Source organism: Salmo trutta, chromosome 18, assembly GCF_901001165.1.
Source record: "Salmo trutta chromosome 18, fSalTru1.1, whole genome shotgun sequence".
In the NCBI taxonomy this organism is placed as follows: Eukaryota; Metazoa; Chordata; class Actinopteri; order Salmoniformes; family Salmonidae; genus Salmo; species Salmo trutta.
The window spans coordinates 4,627,501-4,648,734 of NC_042974.1; the positions used below are offsets into that span (position 1 = coordinate 4,627,501).

At 42.7% G+C, this 21,234-nt stretch overlaps 1 protein-coding gene across 1 annotated transcript in view; it reads right to left on the reverse strand.

The window, feature by feature from the left end:
- The window catches only part of LOC115153627 (protein eyes shut homolog), a 234,015-nt gene that overhangs the window by 24,562 nt on the left and 188,219 nt on the right, over positions 1 to 21,234 (reverse strand). The window contains exons 15-17 of the mRNA XM_029699264.1: positions 17,632 to 17,798; positions 17,081 to 17,225; positions 1,431 to 1,605 (exon numbers count right to left, since the gene is read on the reverse strand). Coding sequence (XP_029555124.1) covers positions 1,431 to 1,605; positions 17,081 to 17,225; positions 17,632 to 17,798 — 487 coding nt within the window. The remainder of the gene's footprint in view (positions 1 to 1,430; positions 1,606 to 17,080; positions 17,226 to 17,631; positions 17,799 to 21,234) is intronic.

Genomic DNA, 21,234 nt, shown 5'->3' on the forward strand with positions numbered 1-21,234 from the left:
TATTACTAGTAATACTGTAGTACAGGGCACTGGCTTATTACTAGTAATACTGTCGTACAGGGGACTGGCTTATTACTAGTAATACTGTAGTACAGGGCACTGGCTTATTACTAGTAATCCTGTAGTACAGGGGACTGGCTTACTACTAGTAATACTGTAGTACAGGGGACTGGCTTATTACTAGTAATACTGTAGGTCAGACTCTACAGAGTCTACAGATGGTGATGATACATCTACAGAGTCTACAGATGGTGATGATACATCTACAGAGTCTACAGATGGTGATGATACATCTAGAGTCTACAGATGGTGATGATACATCTACAGAGTCTACAGATGGTGATGATACATCTACAGAGTCTACAGATGGTGATGATACATCTTCAGTGAATTACTAAGAGTTATTATATCTTCACCAACTACATTACATTTTGCAATTATTGTCTGAATGAATCCACTATTTCCTGCACTGTTGTGTATCACATTCATTAACATTGAGTCCTAAACACACAGCTCCTTGCTCTGATGATGCTGTTCTCAACAATACAGACAGATAAGTCTCTCCTGAATAGAAGAAACTAAAACAAACTGATCTAGGATCAGGTCCCCCCCTGTCCATATAATCTTGTTCATTATGAGCTAAAAGGCTAAGCTGATTCCAAACACATGTTAGGAATCTGGACCTGTATTTACAAAGCATCTCAGAGTAGGAGTGCTGATCTAGGATAAATTTTGCCTTTTATATCATAATGAACAAGAACACATGGGCATTGGGGACGTGATTCTAGATCAGCACTTGTACAGGCTGAAATAGAATTCACCACCTATCTCCTGGTCAACCCAGCCAACCATGATTAATAGGACTAACAGTGGTACAGCCATACCCATTCATTTGCCTCCATGTTGAGCAGTGATTTATGTCTCCAAAGCCTCTCATTTCTGGGATAATAACATTGATTACAGCAACCGGAGGAGGCCTGATGCCCACTAAGCCCTTGGTCTGACATGCAACATCAATACATGGTCCTGTTTTCTCAGTCTCGCCATAGAGATGGATAGAGGGAGCACTTGCCACAAGGACTGTTTTAGCGTAGGCATTTTCTGAGTCTCACTAATAGAAGGTTTATAGAAGAAACCACGAGCCCCCCCCCCCCCCTCAACCCTATATATGACCAGCCTTAGCCTACATCTCTGGTCAAGTCATATTATGCAGAGATGTCATTGTAGTCACTTAACTGAATAATAATAATACCACAGTCACATACCATGGGCTTCATGGGTTCAGGTAAAGCACTTTGGGAGATATATTGTGGTAGAAAGGGCAATATAAATCAATCTGATTAATTGATTACAAGCATAACAATGGGACATCCTGGTTTAAAGAACGGTTCAACAAAATAAAAGAATCAATGAAAATGTAGTGTACATACTAGACAGAGGATCCAGAGTCCACACAGGTTCCTCCGTTCCTGCAGGTCACCAGGGTGCAGGGTGTGACCCCGCACTGACCCACACTACGGCCAGAGTTAGGATGGCCCTCAGGCTTCCCCAACGCTATGAACTTCCCGTCTCTCCTCGTCCGAAACTCCAGATCAAATATGCAACCTGTGAAATAACACAGAAAAACACACTCAAACTGAGCAGACAAACAGTGTGTGTAATTAAGCAGACATTTCTCGGAACTTCACATTGCTCAAATAGGAAACCTTTGAAATCACAAAACATATAACTATAACGCATTGCTTCAGGGAAACAACAGCAGCATTCATTTTTAGTCTTCAAACTGTCCATATTAGGACATCCTCAGAGTCAAAAGAAGCTGGGGTGACTGAGGATGTCCTAATATGGACACCGTACAAAACATACCCACTCTTTCTTTCTGTCAGAGAGAAGTCTTTCATTGTAGTTGACAGTGATCTAATGGGATGACAGTTTGAAGACTAAAAATGAATGCTACTGTTGTTTCCCTGAAGCAATGAGAATCAAAGGTAACAGGGCTGGAAACACGCACACACACACACACGCACACACACACACACACACACACACACACACACATACACACACACACACACACAGAAGGTATTCAAACCCCTTGACTTTTTCCACATTTTGTTGTGTTACAGCCTGAATTTAAAATGGATAACATTTAGATTTTTTGTCACTGGCCTACACACAATACCTCATAATGTTATGTTTTTCTACATTTTTTCAAATTAATAAAAAATTATAAGCTGAAATGTCTTGAGTCAATAAGTATTCAACCCCTTTGTTATGGCAAAGCTAAATATGTTCAAGAGTAGAAATGTGCTTAACAAGTCACATAGTAAGTTGCATGGACTCACTCTGTGTGCAATAATAGTGTTTAACATGATTTTTGACACATCTCTGTACCCCACACATACAATTATCTGTAAGGTCAGTCTAGCAGTGAATTTCAAACACAAAGACCAGTGAGGTTTTCCAGTGCCTTGCAAAGAAGGGCACCTACTGATAGATGGCAAAAAAACAGACATTGAATATCCCTTTCAGCATGGTAACGATATTAATTACACTTGGATGGTGTATCAATACACCCGGTGACTACACAGAAACTGGCGTCATTCCTAACTCAGTTGCTGGAAAGGAAAGAAACCGCTCAGGGATTTTACCTTGAGGCCAATGGTGACTTTAAAACAGTTACAGAGTTTAATGGCTGCGATAGGAGAAAACTGAGGATGGACCAACAACATTGTAGTTACTCCAGAATACTAACCTAAATGACAGGAGGGAAAAGAAGGAAGACTGTTTTGCTAAAGTTACACTGCAAAAAATGTGGCAAAGTAATTAACTTTTTGTCCTGGATACAAAGTGCTATGTTTGGGGCAAATCCAATACATTACTGAGTACCACTGTCCATATTTTCAAACATAGTGGTGGCTGTATCATGTTATGTGTATACATGTAATCGTTAAGGACTGGGGAGTTTTTCAGGATAAAAAAAACACAGAATGGAGCTAAGCACAGGCAAAATCTTAGAGGAAAACCTGGTTTGTGCTTCTACATCTGCATTGCTTGCTGTTTAGGGGTTTTAGGCTGAGTTTCTGTACAGCACTTTGAGATATCAGCGGATGTAAGAAGGGCTATATAAATACATTTGATTTGATTTGATTCAGTCTGCTCCCCACCAAACACTAGGAGATTTACTCACCTTTCAGCAGGACAATAACCAAGGCCAAATCTACACAGGAGTTGCTTACCAAGAAGACAGTGAATATTCCTAAATGGGCAAGTTACAGTTTTGACTTAAATCTATTGAAAATATATGGCAAGACCTGAAAAGGGTTATCGAGCAAGGATCAACAACCAATTTGACAGTGCTTTAATTTTTTAAAAAAGAATAATGGGCAAATGTTGCACAATCCAGGTGTGGAAAGCTCTTAGAGACTGTCTCTTAGAGACATGTGTAATCGCTGCCAAAGGTGCTTCTACAAAGTATTGACTCAGGGGTGTGAATAATTATGTAAATACAATACACTAAATATACAAAAGTATATGAGATGATTCTGTGCTTTCAACTTGGTGGCAACAGTTTGACCTTTCCTGTTTCAGCATGACAATGCCCCAGTGCACAAAGCAAGGTCCATACAGAAATGGTTTGTTGAGATCGGTGTGGAAGAACTTGACTGGCCTGCACAGAGCCCTGACCTCAACCCCATCAAACACTTTGGGATGAAGTGGAACACCAACTGCGAGTCAGGCCTAATCGCCCAACAGCAGTGCCCGACCTCACTAATGCTCTTGTTACTGAGTGGAAGCAAGTCCCCGCAGCAATGTTCCAACATCTAGTGGAAAGTCTTCCCAGAAGAGTGGAGGCTGTTATAACAGCAAAGGGGGATCAACTCCATATTAATACCCATGATTTTGGAATGAGATGTTTGCCGAACAGGTGTCCACATACTTTTGGTCATGTAGTGTATTTCTGTATTTCATTTTCAATACATTTGCAAACATTTCTAAAAACATGTTTTCACTTTGTCATTATGGGGTATTGTGTGTAGATGAGTGAGAAAAAACAATCTATTTAATAAATGTTGAATTCAGGCTGTAACAACAAAATGTGGAATAAGTCAAGGGGTATGAATACTTTCTGAAGGCACTGTGCTCACACACATACTTAAGTGATTTTTTTCATGTATTTTTTTACAAAGCCAGAAAAAAATGAAGAGTACTATTTCCCCATGGTGTTGGGAAATGATCATGGTGTCATGATAATGACTTCATGTTAATGACTTCATGTTCATGTTTGTGTATAGTTGTTGCAAGGGTTAGGGTAAGGTTAATTGTAATTTGTATTAACAAAAACACAAAGAAAATGGGTCACTGAAGGTTTGAGCCAGTCATTGAATATTTATATTAAGGGTTGGAAATAAAGGATATGCTGTAATTCACTCTCTGCATATCTCTCTCCATTAAATGGTAATTTTACATAATTTGCTAGGATGAAATCTCTGCATAGACTAGCAGTTAGATTAAATCCAACATAATAGGAGGATTCTTAATTATTTTCACAAAAAAGCACATTCACCCAAATTCACTCTCTCCTTCCTGTGATTTGTATTCTGTCTTTACTGAAACAGGGCAAATATTCTGTCTACTGCAACAGGGCAAATATTCTGTCTACTGCAACAGGGGAAATATTCTGTCTACTGCAACAGGGCAAATATTCTGTCTACTGCAACAGGGCAAATATTCTGTCTACTGCAACAGGGGAAATATTCTGTCTACTGCAACAGGGGAAATATTCTGTCTACTGCAACAGGGCAAATATTCTGTCTACTGCAACAGGGGAAATATTCTGTCTACTAAACAGGGGAAATATTCTGTCTACTGCAACAGGGGAAATATTCTGTCTACTGCAACAGGGGAAATATTGTCTACTGCAACAGGGGAAATATTGTCTAGTGCAACAGGGGAAATATTCTGTCTACTGCAACAGGGGAAATATTCTGTCTACTACAACAGGGGAAATATTCTGTCTACTGCAACAGGGGAAATATTCTGTCTACTGCAACAGGGGAAATATTCTGTCTACTGCAACAGGGGAAATATGCTGTCTACTGCAACAGGGGAAATATTCTGTCTACTGCAACAGGGGAAATATCCTGTCTACTGCAACAGGGGAAATATTCTGTCTACTGCAACAGGGGAAATATTCTGTCTACTGCAACAAGGCAAATATTCCGTCGACTGCAACAGGGGAAATATTCTGTCTACTGCAACAGGGGAAATATCCTGTCTACTGCAACAGGGGAAATATTCTGTCTACTGCAACAGGGGAAATATTCTGTCTACTGCAACAGGGAAAATATTCTGTCTACTACAACAGGGGAAATATTCTGTCTACTGCAATAAGGGAAACATCCTGTCGACTGCAACAGGGGAAATATTCTGTCGACTGCAACAGGGGAAATATTCTGTCTACTGCAACAGGGGAAATATTCTGTCTACTGCAACAGGGCAAATATTCCGTCGACTGCAACAGGGGAAATATTCTGTCTACTGCAATAAGGGAAATATTCTGTCTACTAAATAGGGGAAATATTCTGTCTACTGCAACAGGGGAAATATTCTGTCTACTGCAACAGGGGAAATATTCGGTCTACTGCAACAGGGGAAATATTCGGTCTACTAAACAGGGGAAATATTATGTCTACTGCAACAGGGGAAATATTCTGTCTACTGCAACAGGGGAAAAATTCTGTCTACTGCAACAGGGGAAATATTCTGTCTAGTGCAACAGGGGAAATATCCTGTCTACTGCAACAGGGGAAATATTCTGTCTACTAAACAGGGGAAATATTATGTCTAGTGCAACAGGGGAAATATTCTGTCTACTGCAACAGGGGAAAAATTCTGTCTACTGCAACAGGGGAAATATTATGTCTAGTGCAACAGGGGAAATATTATGTCTACTGCAACAGGGGAAGTTGCAACGAAAATATTAGTTTGGTCTGTATCTGCGGAGCACTAGGGCTGGGTCCCAAATGGCACCCTATTTCCTATGGGCCCTGGTCAGAAGTAGTGCACTATCAAGGGAGTCATTTTGGACGCACACTAGGTCTACTATAAATATGAATCCTCCTGAACACACTAGCCAAGGCTTGGAAACCATCTCTCTCTCTCTCTCACACACACACACACACACACACACACACACACACACACACACACACACACACACACACACACACACACACACACACACACACACACACACACACACACACAGACAGAACCCCCCCCCCCTTGCCTAGACACACACCATCTCTGCACTATGCGCAGACCCTCTTCTTACTCTCTCTGCAGTATTTGTTATTGGAATAAACAGGACACTGTGGAAATGTCATGTTCACGCAGGAATGTTCATGGCGTGATGCCGTCTCTAGCTCTGCCTTGTGTGTGTGTGTGTGTGTGTGTGTGTGTGTGTGTGTGTGCATGTGTGTGTGTGTTTCCAGCCCTGTTACCTTTGATTCTCATTGCTTCAGGGAAACAACAGTAGCATTCATTTTTAGTCATCAAACTGTCATCCCATTAGATCACTGTCAACTACAATGAAAGACTTCTGTGTGCGCATGCATGTGTGTGTGTGTGTATGTGTGTGTGTGTGTGTGTGTGGCCAAACTGCAAATATATACTGTCGTCAACAATTTCAGATGGTTAAAGAGGATTATGAGGGTTATTTTTGCCATTAGCTAAGACAGGACGATGAAGGTGGCGTTTGGCATTAGATTAGAGGATGAGGAGGGTGATGTTTGGTATTAGATAAGAGGATGATGAGGGTATTAGATAGGAGGGTGATGTCTGGTATTAGATTAGAGGATGATGAGGGTGATGTCTGGTATTAGATAGGATGATGATGAGGGTGATGTCTGGTATTAGATAGGATGATGATGAGGGTGATGTCTGGTATTAGATTAGAGGATGAGGAGGGTGATGTTTGGTATAAGATAAGAGGGTGATGAGGGTGATGTCTGGTATTAGATAGGATGATGATGAGGGTGATGTCTGGTATTAGATTAGAGGATGAGGAGGGTGATGTCTGGTATTAGATAAGAGGATGAGGAGGGTGATGTCTGGTATTAGATTAGAGGATGATGAGGGTGATGTTTGGTATTAGATTAGAGGATGAGGAGGGTGATGTCTGGTATTAGATTAGAGGATGATGAGGGTGATGTCTGGTATTAGATTAGAGGATGAGGAGGGTGATGTCTGGTATTAGATTAGAGGATGAGGAGGGTGATGTTTGGTATTAGATTAGAGGATGATGAGGGTGATGTTTGGTATTAGATTAGAGGATGAGGAGGGTGATGTCTGGTATTAGATTAGAGGATGAGGAGGGTGATGTCTGGTATTAGATTAGAGGATGATGAGGGTGATGTCTGGTATTAGATTAGAGGATGAGGAGGGTGATGTCTGGTATTAGATTAGAGGATGAGGAGGGTGATGTCTGGTATTAGATTAGAGGATGAGGAGGGTGATGTCTGGTATTAGATTAGAGGATGAGGAGGGTGATGTTTGGTATTAGATAAGAAGATGATGAGGGTATTAGATTAGAGGATGATGAGGGTGATGTCTGGTATTAGATTAGAGGATGATGAGGGTGATGTCTGGTATTAGATTAGAGGATGATGAGGGTGATGTCTGGTATTAGATTAGAGGATGATGAGGGTGATGTCTGGTATTAGATTAGAGGATGATGAGGGTGATGTTTGGTATTAGATTAGAGGATGATGAGGGTGATGTTTGGTATTAGATTAGAGGATGAGGAGGGTGATGTCTGGTATTAGATAAGAGGATACTGTAGATGACACAGAAAATTATGTTTGAGCTAACAGAGTTCAGTGTGTGTCCTAAATGGCACCATATTCCCTATACAGGGCACTATTTCTGGTCAAAGGTAATGAACTTTATAGGGAATATGTTGCCATTTGAGATGCAACCCATATTGATGTCCAATCAGTCAGATCTAGAGTATCAACACCTCACATACTGTTAGAACAGCATATGCAGTGAACACTAGCTTTGTTTTAAAGGCATTATATTTCAATGAACAGACTAGCTTTGTTTTAAAGGCATTATATTCGTCATGGACTATTAATGTCAAAACCAATGAGTTAATATAACAGTAACCTTTGACCATCTGAAGTAACTTCTTATGGCTGGTGTTAAAGCTCAAATTAATTGCCAGTCCCTTCAACCACTTAAACATCAATAAATTACAAAACTCTCTGTGCAAACTTTGTTTCTCATTTGTTTTAGACAAGTAAATCCCACCTATAAGAAGATCAAAAGGTATTTCTGACAGTTTGATAAAAGGAAATCAACACCAGGCAACTCTGAATGCCTGAGGCATATAGAAATCTAATCAAAATACAAACTGATGCTAAAGCGCAAACATTTAACAAAGGTAAAAACCAGTGTGTGTATTATCTTAATGTGTCACAGTTTGATGAAATGAGAGTCTGTAAGATATGACCTTTAGTTATTATGATAAACCCATTGTAGAAGTCTAAAGAAAAACATTACAGTAACATCTTGTTCAAATCTCATTAAACATCTTGCCATCATGAAATTGGACATAATTGTTTTATTTTGAAAATCTTTTTTTTAAACATGCATACATTTCACACTTAAATGTATCTTTTATTACCATCTTGTTTAGGGCAAGCTGTTGGCATGCTTTGTGATTATTGTGTTTGATTTCAGCAGCTACGCAGACAAATACAATACGGAGGCAGCTGATGGAGACCAACAACTCAACACAGCTGATGGAGAACAACAACTCAACACAGCTGATGAAGAACAATAAGTCAACACAGCTGATGAAGAACAACAAGTCAACACAGCTGATGAAGAACAACAACTCAAAACAGCTGATGGAGACCAACAACTCAACACAGCTGATGGAGACCAACAACTCAACACAGCTGATGGAGAACAACAAGTCAACACAGCTGATGAAGAACAACAACTCAAAACAGCTGATGGAGAACAACAACTCAACACAGCTGATGAAGACCAACAACTCAACACAGCTGATGAAGAACAACAACTCAACACAGCTGATGAAGAACAACAACTCAACACAGCCGATGGAGACCAACAACTCAACACAGCTGATGGAGACCAACAACTCAACACAGCTGATGGAGAACAACAACTCAACACAGCTGATGAAGAACAACAACTCAAAACAGCTGATGGAGAACAACAAGTCAACACAGCTGATGGAGACCAACAACTAAACACAGCTGATGGAGAACAACAACTCAACACAGCTGATGGAGAACAACAACTAAACACAGCCGATGGAGAACAACAAGTCAACACAGCCGATGGAGACCAACAACTCAACACAGCTGATGGAGAACAACAAGTCAACACAGCTGATGGAGAACAACAAGTCAACACAGCTGATGGAGACCAACAACTCAACACAGCTGATGGAGACCAACAACTCAACACAGCTGATGAAGAACAACAACTCAAAACAGCTGATGGAGAACAACAAGTCAACACAGCTGATGGAGACCAACAACTCAACACAGCTGATGAAGAACAACAACTCAACACAGCTGATGGACAACAACAACTCAACACAGCTGATGGAGAACAACAAGTCAACACAGCTGATGGAGAACAACAAGTCAACACAGCTCTCCAGGGGTTGGACATGTACATCAAACTGCCTCACGCTACAGAAAAAGGCAATATATCTCCTGCCCTATGGGCCATTCTATCTGGACAAGGCTACTCATGCTACAGAAACAGGAAATAGTTATCATGCCCTAGGGCCATTCTATCTGGACAAGGTTACTCACGCTACAGAAACAGGAAATAGTTATCATGCCCGACAAGGCTACTCACGCTACAGAAACAGGAAATAGTTATCATGCCCTAGGGCCATTCTATCTGGACAAGGCTACTCACGCGACAGAAACAAGAAATAGTTATCATGCCCTAGGGCCATTCTATCTGGACAAGGCAACTCACGCTACAGAAACAGAAAATAGGTATCATGCCCTAGGGCCATTCTGTCTGGACAAGGCTACTCACGCTACAGAAACAGGAAATAGTTATCATGCCCTAGGGCCATTCTGTCTGGACAAGGCTACTCACGCTACAGAAACAGGAAATAGTTATCATGCCCTAGGGCCATTCTATCTGGACAAGGCAACTCACGCTACAGAAACAGGAAATAGTTATCATGCCCTAGGGCCATTCTATCTGGACAAGGCTACTCACGCTACAGAAAAAGGAAATAGTTATCATGCCCTAGGGCCATTCTATCTGGAACAAGGCTACTCACGCTACAGAAACAGGAAATAGTTATCATGCCCTAGGGCCATTCTGTCTGGGACAAGGCTACTCACGCTACAGAAACAGGAAATAGTTATCATGCCCTAGGGCCATTCTATCTGGACAAGGCTACTTCATTATCCTGTGATCCAGTAAGAATCAACGTGGCCATAACAAACACATCTCAACGTGGCCATAACAAACACATCTCAATGTGGCCACAACAAACACATCTCAACGTGGCCATAACAAACACATCTCAACGTGACCATAACAAACACATCTCAACGTGGCCACAACAAACACATCTCAACGTGGCCACAACAAACACATCTCAACGTGGCCACAACAAACACATCTCAACATGGCCGTAACAAACACATCTCAACGTGGCCGTAACAAACACATCTCAACGTGGCCACAACAAACACATCTCAAGGTGGCCACAACAAACACATCTCAACGTGGCCATAACAAACACATCTCAACGTGGCCACAACAAACACATCTCAACGTGGCCATAACAAACACATCTCAACGTGGCCACAACAAACACATCTCAACGTGGCCACAACAAACACATCTCAACGTGGTCACAACAAACACATCTCAACGTGGCCATAACAAACACATCTCAACGTGGCCACAACAAACACATCTCAATGTGGCCACAACAAACACATCTCAACGTGGCCATAACAAACACATCTCAACGTGGCCACAACAAACACATCTCAACGTGGCCACAACAAACACATCTCAACGTGGCCATAACAAACACATCTCAACGTGGCCATAACAAACACATCTCAACGTGGCCACAACAAACACATCTCAACGTGGCCATAACAAACACATCTCAACGTGGCCACAACAAACACATCTCAACGTGGCCATAAAACACATCTCAACGTGGCCACAACAAACACATCTCAACGTGGCCATAACAAACACATCTCAACGTGGCCATAACAAACACATCTCAACGTGCCACAACAAACACATCTCAACGTGGCCACAACAAACACATCTCAACGTGGCCATAACAAACACATCTCAACGTGGCCACAACAAACACATCTCAACGTGGCCACATCAAACACATCTCAACGTGGCCATAACAAACACATCTCAACGTGGCCACAACAAACACATCTCAACGTGGCCACAACAAACACATCTCAACGTGGCCATAACAAACACATCTCAACGTGGCCACAACAAACACATCTCAACGTGGCCACAACAAACACATCTCAACGTGGCCATAACAAACACATCTCAACGTGGCCACAACAAACACATCTCAACGTGGCCACAACAAACACATCTCAACATGGCCATAACAAACACATCTCAACATGGCCACAACAAACACATCTCAATGTGGCCACATCAAACACATCTCAACGTGGCCACAACAAACACATCTCAACGTGGCCACAACAAACACATCTCAATGTGGCCACATCAAACACATTTCAACGTGGCCATAACAAACACATCTCAACGTGGCCACAACAAACACATCTCAACGTGGCCACAACAAACACATCTCAACGTGGCCACATCAAACACATCTCAACGTGGCCACAACAAACACATCTCAACGTGGCCACAACAAACACATCTCAACGTGGCCACATCAAACACATCTCAACGTGGCCACATCAAACACATCTCAACGTGGCCACAACAAACACATCTCAACGTGGCCACAACAAACACATCTCAACGTGGCCACAACAAACACATCTCAACGTGGCCACAACAAACACATCTCAACGTGGCCACATCAAACACATCTCAACGTGGCCACAACAAACACATCTCAACGTGGCCACAACAAACACATCTCAACGTGGCCACAACAAACACATCTCAACGTGGCCACAACAAACACATCTCAACGTGGCCACAACAAACACATCTCAACGTGGCCACAACAAACACATCTCAACGTGGCCATAACAAACACATCTCAACGTGGCCACAACAAACACATCTCAACGTGGCCATAACAAACACATCTCAACGTGGCCACAACAAACACATCTCAACGTGGCCATAACAAACACATCTCAACGTGGCCATAACAAACACATCTCAACGTGGCCACAACAAACACATCTCAACGTGGCCACAACAAACACATCTCAACATGGCCATAACAAACACATCTCAACATGGCCACAACAAACACATCTCAACGTGGCCACATCAAACACATCTCAACGTGGCCATAACAAACACATCTCAACATGGCCACAACAAACACATCTCAACGTGGCCACAACAAACACATCTCAACGCGGCCACAACAAACACATCTCAACGTGGCCACAACAAACACATCTCAACGTGGCCATAACAAACACATCTCAACGTGGCCACAACAAACACATCTCAACGTGGCCATAACAAACACATCTCAACGTGGCCATAACAAACACATCTCAACGTGGCCACAACAAACACATCTCAACGTGGCCACAACAAACACATCTCAACGTGGCCACAACAAACACATCTCAACGTGGCCACAACAAACACATCTCAACGTGGCCACAACAAACACATCTCAACGTGGCCATAACAAACACATCTCAACGCGGCCACAACAAACACATCTCAACGCGGCCACAACAAACACATCTCAACGTGGCCACAACAAACACATCTCAACGTGGCCATAACAAACACATCTCAACGCGGCCATAACAAACACATCTCAACGCGGCCATAACAAACACATCTCAACGTGGCCACAACACATCTCAACGTGGCCACAACAAACACACCCACACTGCGCTGGTGCCTTTCTCTCTGGTTAGTTTGTCATTATTTGATTAGCAGGTGTAAATGAATTGACCCAGGACATGTTTAGGGATACAGCAGTAGCAGAAGTGTCTTTGTGTATATCCCAAACTGCACCCTATTCCCTATATAGTGCACCACTTTCGACCAGGGACCATTGGGTAGTGCACTATGTAGGGAATAGGGTGCCATTTTAGATGCAGTCTACTGCTAATGCTGTAACCCTAATCATGTTCTGTGTTACTTCATTTAACCTGGACTCTGGTCAAAAGTAGTGCATTATGTAGGGAATAGGGTGCCATTCGTGGGCCAGCTGTAGTGTCTTCCTTCCCATAGCCACCTAGCCTGTCCACAGGGGAGTGAGGATGTACCAATAACTGGTAGTGTTCACTGCCAGCCATTAGGACTGCAGGAAGGTCACACACACACACACACACACACACACATCTGATTAGTTGTCATTATGTGGCTGGCAAAAAGGTTAAAGCAACATGTGATCTACCAGGTCTACCTGCTTTCTGGTTACCTGCATGGTGGGACTACAGTACAGCACCACTAACACCTAGCTACAGCAAGTCAATTGGTGTGTGTGGTGTGGTGTGGTGTGGTGTGGTGTGGTGTGGTGTGGTGTGGTGTGGTGTGGTGTGGTGTGTGTGTGTGTGTGGCTGATTTTCATTCCAAAGCGTGTATGTCTATACAGAGATTAATGAATCATAGGGATGTTTGTTCAACAGAACCAAACAGACAGACGGGCGACATCCCAAACAGTACCATATTCCCTATTTAGTGCACTACTTTTGACCCCCATTCGGCTCTGGTCAAAAGGTAGTGCACTATATTTGGGACGCAGCAAGGGAGATTGCTCGTGTCTGCATATATAACCACCAAATGGAAAAAGACTTGTTCACCTTCATTTAAAGTACAGTGATCTTTCACAATAACAAGGCATCATCATCATCATGACAATAACCACGGTGGAGGCAGCAGCATTGTCTGCCCTAACAACTTGTGATGATATTCATATCTGTTATTATCATTACTGTTAGTTATGGAGGTGATATCCCCACCCCGCTGCTCCACTCGCAGAGCAATCACAATCAACACTATACTCAGGATGCTCTGTCCCAAATGGCACCCTGTTGCCGATACACTGCACTACTTTTAAACCAGGAGGCTAATAGGGTTCTGGTCAGAAGTAGTGCACTATATAGGGAATAGGTTGCCATTTGGGATGTAATCATAGGCTTCATTAAGGGTCAGCTGGGAGCCAATAGAATTGATTCTGATTATGACAACCATCATCTGGATGGTGCCCTTGTCTGACTGACTTATGAGAGGGCCACATGGGATTTGCAGAGAATGCATAACTTTACAGGCGTGAAGTGATTAAAGGGACAATCTATGATTCAAAAAACAGCTAAACTGTTAACCAGCCACTGTTTTTGGTAAAAAGCTGAGGGATGGGACTGGAGAAATGTAAAGTTCACAGACGAAGCTATGGATGCAAGGACTGACAATCCATGAGATCTAAGTGAAGTTTTAATCATGTTCTGAAGCTATACAGAGTTATGTTTACAATTACAGTGTTTACAAACAATGCAGTAAAAACTAGTTTATATTTTGTGTTCTGATGGGGTACGACAATTGAAGTAAGCTCATGAGGCATTTATAAGTTATATTCCTCAACACTCAATGGCTATATATGATCAATTTAAAAGTAAAATAAATAAACGTACCAATCCCAGATTGCCCCTTTAAAGGACGCAGGCACAATCAACGTTGGAGCTCTATTCTATTCTAACCTCATCTCCCCCCTCTGAATGGTATTGCACTCCCTCTGACTGTCTGACTGTCTGAAACTAGCCTGTCACTATGCTGCTGCCACTGATCTCCCCCTCTGATTAGTATTGCACTCCCTCTGACTGTCTGACTGTCTGAAACTAGCCTGTCACTATGCTGCTGCCACTGATCTCCCCCTCTGATTAGTATTGCACTCCCTCTGACTGTCTGACTGTCTGAAACTAGCCTGTCACTATGCTGCTGCCACTGATCTCCCCTCTCTGATTAGTATTGCACTCCCTCTGACTGTCTGACTGTCGGAAACTAGCCTGTCACTATCCTGCTGCCACTGATCTCCCCTCTCTGATTAGTATTGCACTCCCTCTGACTGTCTGACTGTCTGAAACTAGCCTGTCACTATGCTGCTGCCACTGATCTCCCCTCTCTGATTAGTATTGCACTCCCTCTGACTGTCTGACTGTCTGAAACTAGCCTGTCACTATCCTGCTGTCACTCATCTCCCCTCTCTGATTAGTATTGCACTCCCTCTGACTGTCTGACTGTCTGAAACTAGCCTGTCACTATCCTGCTGCCACTGATCTCCCCCCTCTGATTAGTATTGCACTCCCTCTGACTGTCTGACTGTCTGAAACTAGCCTGTCACTATCCTGCTGCCACTGATCTCCCCTCTCTGATTAGTATTGCACTCCCTCTGACTGTCTGACTGTCTGAAACTAGCCTGTCACTATGCTGCTGTCACTCTACAGACGTCCAGGCCATGTTACAAACACTGTGATAAATGATGTTGTAAAAAGGTGTTTATATACATTTTATCAGTTCAATTTTATACTCACTATAGTGAGTAGTGGTGGTAGTAGTTACTTATAGTGGCAATACTACAATCACTGTAATGTCATGCTGTGAAAGCTGTTGGAGTCACTGTAATGTCTTGCTGTGAAAGCTGTTGGAGTCACTGTAATGTCTTGCTGTGAAAGCTGTTGGAGTCACTGTAATGTCTTACCTTGAAAGCTGTTGGAGTCACTGTAATGTCTTACCGTGAAAGCTGTTGGAGTCACTGTAATGTCTTACCGTGAAAGCTGTTGGAGTCACTGTAATGTCTTGCTGTGAAAGCTGTTGGAGTCACTGTAATGTCTTACCTTGAAAGCTGTTGGAGTCACTGTAATGTCTTGCCGCGAAAGCTGTTGGAGTCACTGTAATGTCTTGCCGCGAAAGCTGTTGGAGTCACTGTAATGTCTTGCTGTGAAAGCTGTTGGAGTCACTGTAATGTCTTACCTTGAAAGCTGTTGGAGTCACTGTAATGTCTTACCTTGAAAGCTGTTGGAGTCACTGTAATGTCTTGCTGTGAAAGCTGTTGGAGTCACTGTAATGTCTTGCCGCGAAAGCTGTTGGAGTCACTGTAATGTCTTGCTGTGAAAGCTGTTGGAGTCACTGTAATGTCTTACCTTGAAAGCTGTTGGAGTCACTGTAATGTCTTACCTTGAAAGCTGCTGGAGTCACTGTAATGTCTTACCTTGAAAGCTGTTGGAGTTACTGTAATGTCTTGCTGTGAAAGCTGTTGGAGTCACTGTAATGTCTTACCGTGAAAGCTGTTGGAGTCACTGTAATGTCTTGCCGTGAAAGCTGTTGGAGTCACTGTAATGTATTTCCGTGAAAGGTGTTGGAGTCACTGTAATGTCTTACCGTGAAAGCTGTTGGAGTCACTGTAATGTCTTGCTGTGAAAGCTGTTGGAGTCACTGTAATGTCTTGCCGCGAAAGCTGTTGGAGTCACTGTAATGTCTTACCGTGAAATCTGTTGGAGTCACTGTAATGTCTTGCTGTGAAAGCTGTTGGAGTCACTGTAATGTCTTACCTTGAAAGCTGTTGGAGTCACTGTAATGTCTTACCTTGAAAGCTGTTGGAGTCACTGTAATATCTTACCTTGAAAGCTGTTGGAGTCACTGTAATGTCTTGCTGTGAAAGCTGTTGGAGTCACTGTAATGTCTTACCTTGAAAGCTGTTGGAGTCACTGTAATGTCTTACCGTGAAAGCTGTTGGAGTCACTGTAATGTCTTGCCGTGAAAGCTGTTGGAGTCACTGTAATGTCTTACCTTGAAAGCTGTTGGAGTCACTGTAATATCTTACCTTGAAAGCCATTGCGAAACCTGGATCCGAGGGGCAGTAGTTCAGGAGTATATTCATTATATCCTCCTACAAAGACTTGGCTTAGCGCGTTGAGACCTGCCAGGTGACCTGGAGAAGAGCCTGTCCTGTTTCTCTGTCTGTCCACCTGAAAGGATACAGAAATGATTCAGTACACCATACTCTGTCTCTGCCTTGATGGATCCACAAAGACAAGACTCCTATTATAGCAGTCTGTCAATGGATCAGCAAAGAGAAGACTCCTATTATAGCAGTCTGTCAATGGATCAGCAAAGAGAAGACTCCTATTATAGCAGTCTGTCAATGGGTCAGCAAAGAGAAGACTCCTATTATAGCAGTCTGTCAATGGACATATGAGATTAGATTCCAGTCACAGACCTCTGACCTCAGAATGGGAACAGCCATGTTTTCAGATGACAGTGCATTAAGGAACCTTTTTACAAAATGAAACATATCCTAAAATATCCAAGAAACTCACACTATCGATTACACATTCTTTTCAGGGGTAGAAAGTTACTGAAAAAGCAAAGCACCTTTAACCATCCTGTTCTCCGAGATCTGCCAAAGTTCACAGTGTGGATATCGATCTCACGGTTCAGCCGGTCGCTGACCATGGTTCCCACACCAGATCCAAGGTTGAACTTGTGAACAATTCTGCCATTCCGAACCCCCAGAACGAAGAAGTCATCTCCATCAATGCCTGGAACCATATAATAAAAATATGGAACACAAAGATATATACACTGCTCAAAAAAATAAAGGGAACACTTAAACAACACAATGTAACTCCAAGTCAATCACACTTCTGTGAAATCAAACTGTCCACTTAGGAAGCAACACTGTTTGACAATACATTTCACATGCTGTTGTGCAAATGGAATAGACAACAGGTGGAAATTATAGGCAATTAGCAAGACACCCCCAATAAAGGAGTGGTTCTGCAGGTGGGGACCACAGACCACTTCTCAGTTCCTATGCTTCCTGGCTGATGTTTTGGTCACTTTTGAATGCTGGCGGTGCTTTCACTCTAGTAGTAGCATGAGACAGAGTCTACAACCCACACAAGTGGCTCAGGTAGTGCAGCTCATCCAGGATGGCACATCAATGCGAGCTGTGGCAAGTAGGTTTGCTGTGTCTGTCAGCGTCGTGTCCAGAGCATGGAGGCGCTACCAGGAGACAGGCCAGTACATCAGGAGACGTGGAGGAGGTTGTAGGAGGGCAACAACCCAGCAGCAGGACCGCTACCTCCGTCTTTGTGCGAGGAGGAGCAGGAGGAGCACTGCCAGAGCCCTGCAAAATGACCTCCAGCAGGCCACAAATGTGCATGTGTCTGCTCAAACGGTCAGAAACAGACTCCATGAGGGTGGTATGAGGGCCCGACGTCCACAGGTGGGGGTTGTGCTTACAGCCCAACACCGTGCAGGACGTTTGGCATTTGCCAGAGAACACAAAGATTGGCAAATTCGCCACTGGCGCCCTGTGCTCTTCACAGATGAAAGCAGGTTCACACTGAGCACATGTGACAGACGTGACAGAGTCTGGAGACGCCGTGGAGAACGTTCTGCTGCCTGCAACATCCTCCAGCATGACCGGTTTGGCGGTGGGTCAGTCATGGTGTGGGGTGGCATTTATTTGGGGGGCCGCACAGCCCTCCTTGTGTTCGCCAGAGGTAGCCTGACTGCCATTATGTACCGAGATGAGATCCTCAGACCCCTTGTGAGACCATATGCTGGTGCGGTTGGCCCTGGGTTCCTCCTAATGCAAGACAATGCTAGACCTCATGTGGCTGGAGTGTGTCAGCAGTTCCTGCAAGAGGAAGGCATTGATGCTATGGACTGGCCCGCCCGTTCCCCAGACCTGAATCCAATTGAGCACATCTGGGACATCATGTCTCGCTCCATCCACCAACGCCACGTTGCACCACAGACTGTCCAGGAGTTGGCGGATGCTTTAGTCCAGGTCTGGCAGGAGATCCCTCAGGAGACCATCCGCCACCTCATCAGGAGCATGCCCAGGTGTTGTAGGGAGGTCATACAGGCACGTGGAGGCCACACACACTACTGAGCCTCATTTTGACTTGTTTTAAGGACATTACATCAAAGTTGGATCAGCCTGTAGTGTGGTTTGCCACTTTAATTTTGAGTGTGACTCCAAATCCAGACCTCCATGGGTTGATAAATTGGATTTCCATTGATTATTTTTGTGTGATTTTGTTGTCAGCACATTCAACTATGTAAAGAAAAAAGTATTTAATAAGATTATTTCTTTCATTCAGATCTAGGATGTGTTGTTTAAGCGTTCCCTTTATTTTTTTGAGCAGTGTTTGTGTGTATATATATATATATACAAACACAATATAGAACACATATATACAATATAGAATACATATATACAATATAGTACACATATATCATACATACAATATAGAACACATATATACAATATAGAACACATATATCATATATACAATATAGAACACATATATAATATATACAATATAGAACACATATATCATATATACAATAGAGAACACATATATATACAATAGAGAACACATATATACAATATAGAACACATATATCATATATACAATATAGAACACATATATCATATATACAATAGAGAACACATATATCATATATACAATATAGAACACATATTTCATATATACAATATAGAACACATATACAGTTGAAGTCAGAGGTTTACATACACCTTAGCCAAATACATTTTAACTCAGTTATTCACAATTCCTGACATTTAATCCTAGTAAAAATTCCCTGTCTCAGGTCAGTTAGGATCACCACTTCATTTTAAGAATGTGAAATGTCAGAATAATAGTAGAGAGAATGATTTATTTCAGCTTTTCTTTCTTTCATCACATTCCCAGTGGGTCAGAAGTTAACATACACTCAATTAGTATTTGGTAGCATTGCCTTTAAATTGTTTAGCTTGGGTCAAACATTTCGGGTAGCCTTCCACAAGCTTCCCACAATAAGTTGGGTGAATTTTGGCCCATTCCTCCTGACAGACCTGGTGTAACTGAGTCAGGATTGTAGGCCTCCTTGCTCGCACACGCTTTTTCAGTTCTGCCCAAAAATATTCTATGGGATTGAGGTCAGGGCTTTGTGATGGCCACTCCAATACCTTGACTTTGCTGTCCTTAAGCCAACTTTGGAAGTTTGCTTGAGGTCATTGTCCATTTGGAAGACCCATTTGCAACCAAGCTTTAACTTCCTGACTGATGTCTTGAGATGTTGCTTCAATATATCCACATAATTACCCTTCCTCATGATGCCACCTGTTTTGTGAAGTGCACCAATCCCTCATGCAGCAAAGCACCCCCACAACATGATGCTGCCACCCCTGTGCATCACGGTGGTGTTCTTTGGCTTGCAAGCCTCTCCTTTTTTCCTCCAAACATAACGATGGTCATTATGGCCAAACAGTTCTATTTTTCTTTCAACAGGCCAGAGGACATTTCTCCAAAAAGTACGATCTTTGTCCCCATGTGCAGTTGCAAACCATAGTCTGGCTTTTTTATGGTGGTTTTGGAGCAGTGGCTTCTTCCTTGCTTAGCGGCCTTTCAGGTTATGTCGATATAGGACTCGTTTTACTATGGATATAGATACTTTTGTACCTGTTTCCTCCAGCATCTTCACAAGGTCCTTTGCTGTTGTTCTGGGATTGATTTGCACTTTTCGCACCAAAGTACATTCATCTCTAGGAGACAGAACGTGTCTCCTTCCTGAGCGGTATGACGGCTGCGTGGTCCCATGGTGTTTACACTTGCGTACTATTGTTTGTACAGATGAACGTGGTACCTCCAGTTGTTTGGAAATTGCTCCCAAGGATGAACCAGACTTGTGGAGGTCTGCAATTTTTTTTGGCTGATTTCTTTTGATTTACCATGATGTCAAGCAAATAGGCACTGAGTTTGAAGGTAGGCCTTGAAATACATCCACAGGTACAACTCCAATTGACTCAAATTATGTCAATCAGCCTATCAGAAGCTTCTAAAGCCATGACATCATTTTGTGGAATTTTCCAAGCTTTTTAAAGGCACAGTAAACCTCTGACCCACTGGAATTGTGATACAGTGAATTATATGTGAAATAATCTGTAAACAATTGTTG